The following is a 7,291-nucleotide window of genomic DNA, read 5'->3' as shown; positions in this document are numbered from 1 at the left end:
ACAAATATTTATTTGATACTTAGCCCATTACAATTTCTCTATATTTACCAAATTACAATATCAGCCCAATTATCACATTGTAATGAAAACAGTGTTAAATAGACACTCACAACTCTGCGTTTAGGTACTCACAACTCTGCCTTTTTTTTTTTTTTTTTTTGGAGGATATTGGTTGTTGTAAACTAAAAAGATTGCATGTTTGCCCTTGCCAAGTAAGATCAAAGACCAACTTGATGTGTCATATTCTTTAACAACCAAACCAATACATGGTCTAGTTCTCTTCCATCCTTTAACTGAGCTACAAGTTGGTGCTTTCCAGATGCCATGCCATTTTTAGGTTGGAACATAATATATTTATAGAAGAGTAATGTAGCACGTTGCATCTTAGACAAAGAGGTTTCATAGACTCAACTTGCATAAAGTATGGCAATCAACCTGCATAAAGTATTGCAATCATACGATATGAAAGTAAGAATGTGTTTAATCTGTGATTCACCAATTGATAATGTTGATACAGAACGTATGAAATGGATTAAACTATTTTTTTGCTAAGGCAAGAGCGAAACCTTCTATTCAATCAGAAAAAGAAATATTGTACAAAAGGCTTAACACACAACTAGTCGTTGGATTAAACTGTTATTCATAAAGTATGTATTGTAATTATATGATATGAAACTAAGAATGTGTTTAAAGCATAGCTACCAAATACGTCTGTATCAGAGAAATAAATACGGAAATTTGGCAATTCGATTCAAACATCGAATAATTTGATGAAAATTCGATTCGGTTCATGGTAGCTTTGTTTGGATGACAGAAAATTCACCATTTGTAATTTATTATAGTTTATTGCACGGATTTGTTAATTTGTGTCTAAGATAATAGTAAGTTCAGTGATCCCTAAGTACCGTTTATAGTTTATTGCAGGGATTTGTTAATTTGCATTTTTTAGAATAGTAAAGTAGTAATCCTTAAGCATAAAATAGATAACTGCCTTATGGCAGGTAGGAAATGGAAAGGCCACCATATTGTAGGTAGGAAATGGAAATAAATTTTGAGTGGCGAAAATTTGTTATTTTTAATTTGAGTATTGTTTTAAAGAGTTTAAAAAGCTGAAATAGTAAAAAAAAAAAGCAAAATCTTGAAGAGTAAATTTTATAATAATTAATTGATTTTTTAAATATAATATATTTATATTTAGAGAAATCTTATAAACATATTTTTGAATGTTTGATTTTTAAATATGTATTAATTATAAAAGATTTTAGATAAAATTTGAAATTAAAGAAAAGTAGTTCTTTAGAATATTTAATTTTTAAATAAATATTAATCATAAAATATTTTTAAATAAGATTTGAAAGTAAGAGGGAAGTTTTGAATTTTGAGAAGAAGAGAGATCTTGGAGCTAAGATAAATGTGGTTATAATTTTGATAAGTAAACTCTATTTTTAAAATTGTTTATATTGATTAAAATTATTAAAAATTATTTAAATTTCAAAATGAATGGGAATAAATTGATAAGGCATTGCTGTTACAAGAAAAAAAGGATATATATTTAAATGTTTAAGATATATACTTTCGAATTTTTTCCGAATTGAAATTTTTCCAGTCGAATTTTAACCGTATCGTATCGAATCCGAATTCGAATTCTAACTCGAACTTGGTAACTATGGTTTAAAGTATGTGTTGTAATTATATGATATGAAACTAAGAATGTGTTTAATCTCTGATTTACCAATTGATAATGATGTTGATACAGAAAGTATGTCATTCCTCAGTTAATAACGATGAAAAGAATATCAACCACGAAAAGGAAAGAAACAAACATCATGTATGTTAGCTGCTATTACTATTTACAAACCAAAACAGCAAATTTACACCCATTATATTTTTTGTGATATATATTATGTTGATGATGAGAATATTAACCATGAAAAGGAAAAAGAAAAAACATAACGTACGTTACCTGCTATTACAAACCAAAACAGCATTGCACCCATTATAATTTTTGGTGACACATATTGCGTGGTTGCTCTCCCTGATATTATTTGATGCTCTGCAAACAAATACCAACAGTTTCGTTAGATACTCACTGAAGGAGAGCTCACTGTAATTACAATAACCAGGTGCTCAAAAACCTGGCTAAGGTGGGTACCCCTGACCATGTATTAGGGTTAATAAAAAGTAAACAAAACCAAAGTACTTTTTAAAATTACTCTAACAAGAAAAACCAGAGTATTATTTCATCTATTGATCATATTTAGACAACTATTATAAATAAACTGAGCATAAATTGATCTTACTTTTTTCCTAATGTGCCTCAGAGGGATCCATCATAAAACCACTGCAAATAACATAATATAAATTGAGCTTAACCTTTTATCTAATGTGACTCAGAGGGATCCATCTTATATGAGATAGAGTGGATATGGTAACTTTGCATCTATTGAGTACCAAGAGTGCGAGAGGGATAGTAAAAAAATGAAAATCAAGTATAAATTTTTAGAGATATAGATACGCTATTTTATTTTTCTGGTTAAGTTAAGGAAGAATCTATCTTAAATGAATCAGGAATAAAAAAAGATATGCTATTTTATTTTTCCACCTTATCATATTTAATATAATGTACTTAAACGAATCCATTTTAAATTTTAATATAATGTACTTAAACGAATCCATTTTAAATGATGTGCAGTAACTTTGAATCAATTGAGCCCAAGAGTGTGAGAGGGATAGAGAAACAAAAAACAAAAAAAGGGGCGCAAACTTTTTGTTGTTTTAAAAATCAGGAATTAAGACAGACATGTTATTTTATTTTTCCACTTTTATCCTATTTATAAATGGTTTGCTTATAGTAGAGGCTAGTCCAAAAAGATTGAGGTTTGTTTATCTTATTTATAGTATTTAAATATTTTAAATAAAATAATATAATCTAAATATAATATTAAATTTATTTATTTTAAATTATATAAATTTAGAATTTATTGAAAATTGAGAGGGATAGATTTTTTTATATATATTTTTAATTGTTTAGAGATTTGGGATTAAGATGAATCCATTCTCATTTATTTTTTTCATCTTTAATATATTTCTAAATAATTTGCAAAAATATATAAAAATAAGAAAAAAAATTGACCTTTACAACTTATATATCCTGCTTGATACTTGATATTTCTAAATTAAAATGAATCTATGCTACTTAAAATAAAATAAGTAATGTAGTTTCTAATGTTTTCTAGAGCAACAAAGTAACAATTTACTTTTTTCTCTCTCTATGAACATGTGATCTGAAATCTACATTTTCATCTCGCTAATATCTTCCTGCGAAGTTACAATGGGAACACTATTTCACATGCTTGGAAACTGAAGCGTAATCTGAACACTATATCATCACAGGCCTATAATGAAGGATCCTTCATAGCTTGTAAAAGTTAGTGATCCAAGTGACAGCGAATAGCAGATTGGATAGAAGTGAAAACTGATAGCTGGTGAGGTAGGAAATGGCACCAGAGATAAGACCAATCCAATATTTTCCCATGACATGGATTCTTAAAATGTTGAGTGGCCATTTTTGTATGAGCCACTCTTCAGTGAGTTGGAGGGAAGATGTTCTCCCTAGGGACTACACAAAATGTCATAATAATGGAGTTTGAGTATTTGCAATGTTGCAGTTGAAGTATGCAGTGTTGCAAAAAGTTAAAATTTGAAGCCAGATTTGTGGAATTTCACAGGTCATAGGTTTCTGCAAAGAAAGGCTTAGAAATTTCACAATGGTAGATCAAGCTTAGAAAGGCTTAGAAATTTCACAATAGAATGTTTGCGGAACCCATAATGGAAGTCTTCAGCGTCCCTAGAACAAAATGGTTTTGTTTAGTAGAATTGAATGTGTGCAGGTGCCACCACCAACAAAGTTTGCAGATTGTGGTTATCTCTGCAATAGTGTTGTTGCATTTGTGCATGCCAACCTAGATGATTTTTCCTCGACAGAGAGATTGCTCTCTCCCACGGGCAATAAGTAGAACTCCAACAACATTATTTTGGAGGTGGGGCAGGGGACTGACAGGAAAATAATAGACATTTTTTGCGAAACCGTAAGTATATTGAATCCAACAAAATTTGTGTTAGTATGCAAACAAATAATAATGATAATTGTATAATTGTAGGAAGATTTGATGCATTTACTTTTTCAGCTGGGGAGTGCAGGGCTAAAGCTCTAGAACCAACATTTTATTTCACTGTGGCCAGGGAGGTCCACACTATTTTCTTACAATGTTTCCATCACCACGGTGTGGCACTTACATTCACTCCGGTCTGTCCTAACAACCCAAGGCACTCTTGAAACACCATTCTTGCAAATATCCAGCAAAGATGCACTATATTCATCATGCAACAGAGGTGTGGACTCTGGAGGGAACCTCTTAAGCCATTATTGCTAAAGCTATGCCCCAAACTGGCTTCTTCCATAAACAGTAATAGATTGTGCTGGTTTTGGTCAAACCCAATCTTTCACTTGCTCGGGATCTGGAATTTGAATCTGGAAAATTGTGAATTATCCTGCTTTAACAGTACGACATTGATAAACTTCATAAGCCCTTCCTATCTATTAGATATTAAGCTAACAATATACTTTTCACTACAAAATCTCAAACAATTTCAGGTATGATTGCTGAAACAACAAATTGAAATTGCAATGGCAGTTTAAGGTTCCATTGAGAACTGTAAAAGATAAAATGGGTCTTGTTTGTCTGAAACAGATCATGGGTACAAAAACTCAAATACAGAGTTTTAATTGCCAGGTTGAAGCATAATTATTCAGCCAAATGTTTGATAAAAATAAAATGCCTGAAACTACTCCCATTGCTTATCAACCATGAGAATTCATGTTTTAGAAATCAATTCTTCAAAAAAAAAAATCAAAATGTCGAGAGTGGGCAAGATTACTGCATTCATTGGGGTAACATATGCATCTTAGCGCGATCCTGCAGTCCCCATCAGGCCTCTGGCATTCATCATAGAGTCTGAGGTCCAATCCACGATCTGGAAAAGAGAAGGATAGCCGAATTCCATATGACCCAACAGCGTCATTGTCCTCTTTCCTATACACACTCGTATAATGCGAACATTGCAAATCCTTCAAGCTCCATTTCCCCAGCCTCTGGAAATCCGTGGCGCAGCAAACCGGCGAGGACGAGGAGCTTCGAACCTGCTCCCAAAGCCCATCAAATGCAGGGCAACTCCTGTACAGAGCCTGGCAATCCACAGAAGTATTCTTACACAGCTCAGAATACTTCTGAGAGCAATTGAGAAGAAGAATGGTGTTGTGGGCTGTAGGCGGAAGGAGGGAATCTGGCGAGAAAGATCGATGATCTGAGATGGGATTGAGAGTAGAGCAAGTAGACATGGCGGGATCTGAGATTGCCATGGTTTTAGCTTTGTAGTTTGTTTCCTGCCATAAACTCCACGAACTCTCTGGCACGACGCACAAATGTCAGGTGGAAAGTGAAACGTTTTTTAAGGTTTTTTAATGTTTTAAAACATTTTTTATTAAATCAGACGGCTGATTTTTGTTCAATCGTCTAACAAAAGATCTAACGGCTACGATTAGGACAGAAAGGCATTTGGGGGAGTTCATTTCAGAGGGAACGCCTTACGGCGTAAATATTTCAGAGCTACACCATATTTTCATACATAATATATATTAATAATTCAATTATTTTATATGGAGTGATTAAAAGGTTGAAAATGACGATCCAGTTGTTATTTTTTAACCTGAGAGATTAACATGTCTAAGTATACTTTGATATTTAAAACCTCTGTTTATTAGCAATATAGCACAAGCGTTGAAAGCTGCTCTTCCCCCATTTATATAGATAAGCCAATGCAGCCATAATTCTAGCCCAGCGATCCCAATATCGTCCACCTTCGCATTTAGTGAGAGGGAAAATAGGTCTGTCATTAATTGAGACTGCGCCTCCTTCATGGCGGAGCCAAATCCAAATCCAACAGCCAGAGATGATGAACAGCAAGTATTGTTTAACGCCACCCGCCATAAGCATGAGCTCTTGCTTTTTGAGGGTCTTCCGGTGTACACATGCAGCGGCTGCAAAGAATACGGAGCCAACAGGGGTTACAAGTGTAAGATTTCTTCTGGTTCTAAGTGTAAGAATTTCACTCTGCACGAGAACTATGCCGCTCTCCCAGATGCCCTCCAACACCCGTTTCGCAGCGACGTGATCATAAAGTTTCGTTCCAAGACGTTTCTGAGGCACCACTGCAGTGCCTGCTGCGAGGTGATGAAAGGTTTTGTGTTCGAAACTGAAAGGCATAACACAAGGCTCCATCCCTTGTGTATGGCGCTTCCTAAAATACTCGACTACGGTGGGCACACAAATCACAAACTCAAAATTGTGACGGGTGATTTAAAGGGAAAAGCATACACTTGCAGTGCCTGCCACGGTTACATGCATTGCGGTGGTTGGAGATATCGGTGCGAGGATGTGGCGTGTAAGGTTTACGTGGATCCGAGTTGCGCTAAAAATGACATTTTTGGACTCTCAGAGCATGGTATTCATCGAGTTGCATCTGTGGGTCCCAACACATCTGGCGATAAAAGAGCTGTTTTGGTTCAGTCAATCTTCAGCAAATGAAGTAGTAATATTTTGGAAATATTTTTAAATTTACAATAAATATAAATTTTCAAACCACTCTTAAGCAAAAATTTAAAAGAATCTACACACTTTGTTTTCACTTTGTAGGAGCTCGATATTGCCTCTGATGTATCTCTATACTTTCAGATCATCCAGTTATGAAATTGCAATCTATGGTAGCCCTTTGTGTCCTCTTTCCAATGCCACCAGTCTGATCCAATTTGGATTCTCCAAGGAAGAGTTATGTGAAATCTCCCATAGTGACCTGATTATATACTAGTTCAGTAGAGCGAACTTGTACGACATGCCACGAGTCACTATTTTGTCTTTTCGCTCCAAAAAATATATACAAGAAACTACAATCTGTCCTCTTTCTGCACCTTCTTACGAAATTTGAATCCAATGCTTAGGGAAAAAGTTATGATGATTTTCCCCAGGTCACCTGTTTGGAATGTAATTTAAGAGTCTACAAAAAGACCAACTTCCTCATATCATATCTCCGCAAAATATAGTGCAAAAATCTTTGAAATTCGGACCCGAGATTCAACGCAATGTCTTCTCAAATGGTTTTTTTTTTAGCTTCTGAAACGTCGCAGAAAACAAGTTATAGCGAAAATGTCACGATGACCTGTTTGGAGCAGCGAAAC

The 7,291-nt window shown here is 34.2% G+C and overlaps 2 protein-coding genes across 2 annotated transcripts; one reads left to right on the top strand and one right to left on the bottom strand.

Annotated features, from left to right (window-relative positions):
* Positions 1-288: 288 nt before the first annotated feature.
* On the bottom strand, positions 289-5,977 carry LOC149200620 (uncharacterized). The gene is made up of 4 exons (XM_089401008.1): positions 5,809-5,977; positions 4,939-5,466; positions 1,964-2,053; positions 289-435 (listed from the first exon to the last, which is right to left on the bottom strand). Exons 1-4 carry the CDS (start codon positions 5,975-5,977, stop codon positions 431-433), a joined length of 792 nt encoding a protein of 263 aa, XP_089257134.1. The 3' UTR covers positions 289-430.
* LOC149200619 (uncharacterized) lies at positions 5,900-6,644 on the top strand. The gene has a single exon (XM_089401007.1). It carries the CDS (start codon positions 5,976-5,978, stop codon positions 6,642-6,644), a length of 669 nt encoding a protein of 222 aa, XP_089257133.1. The 5' UTR covers positions 5,900-5,975.
* The last annotated feature ends 647 nt before the right edge of the window (positions 6,645-7,291 follow it).

The sequence above is a fragment of the Pinus tabuliformis genome, chromosome 2_1, assembly GCF_031772625.1.
Source record: "Pinus tabuliformis cultivar Carrire ecotype Pingquan chromosome 2_1, CPIR1, whole genome shotgun sequence".
Lineage (NCBI taxonomy): Eukaryota > Viridiplantae > Streptophyta > Pinopsida > Pinales > Pinaceae > Pinus > Pinus tabuliformis.
This window is presented reverse-complemented; position numbering and strand designations above follow the sequence as displayed.

Coding starts and splice junctions, on each gene's coding strand:
- LOC149200619 (XM_089401007.1), top strand. CDS start 5,976: ATGGCGGAGCCAAATCCAAATCCAACAGCCAGAGATGATGAACAGCAA.
- LOC149200620 (XM_089401008.1), bottom strand. CDS start 5,977: ATGAAGGAGGCGCAGTCTCAATTAATGACAGACCTATTTTCCCTCTCA. Junction 5,467..5,808: donor TATATTGCTAATAAACAGAG/GTTTTAAATATC, acceptor GCGTCGTGCCAG/AGAGTTCGTGGAGTTTATGG. Junction 2,054..4,938: donor ATGTTACCCCAATGAATGCA/GTAATCTTGCCC, acceptor ATTTGTTTGCAG/AGCATCAAATAATATCAGGG.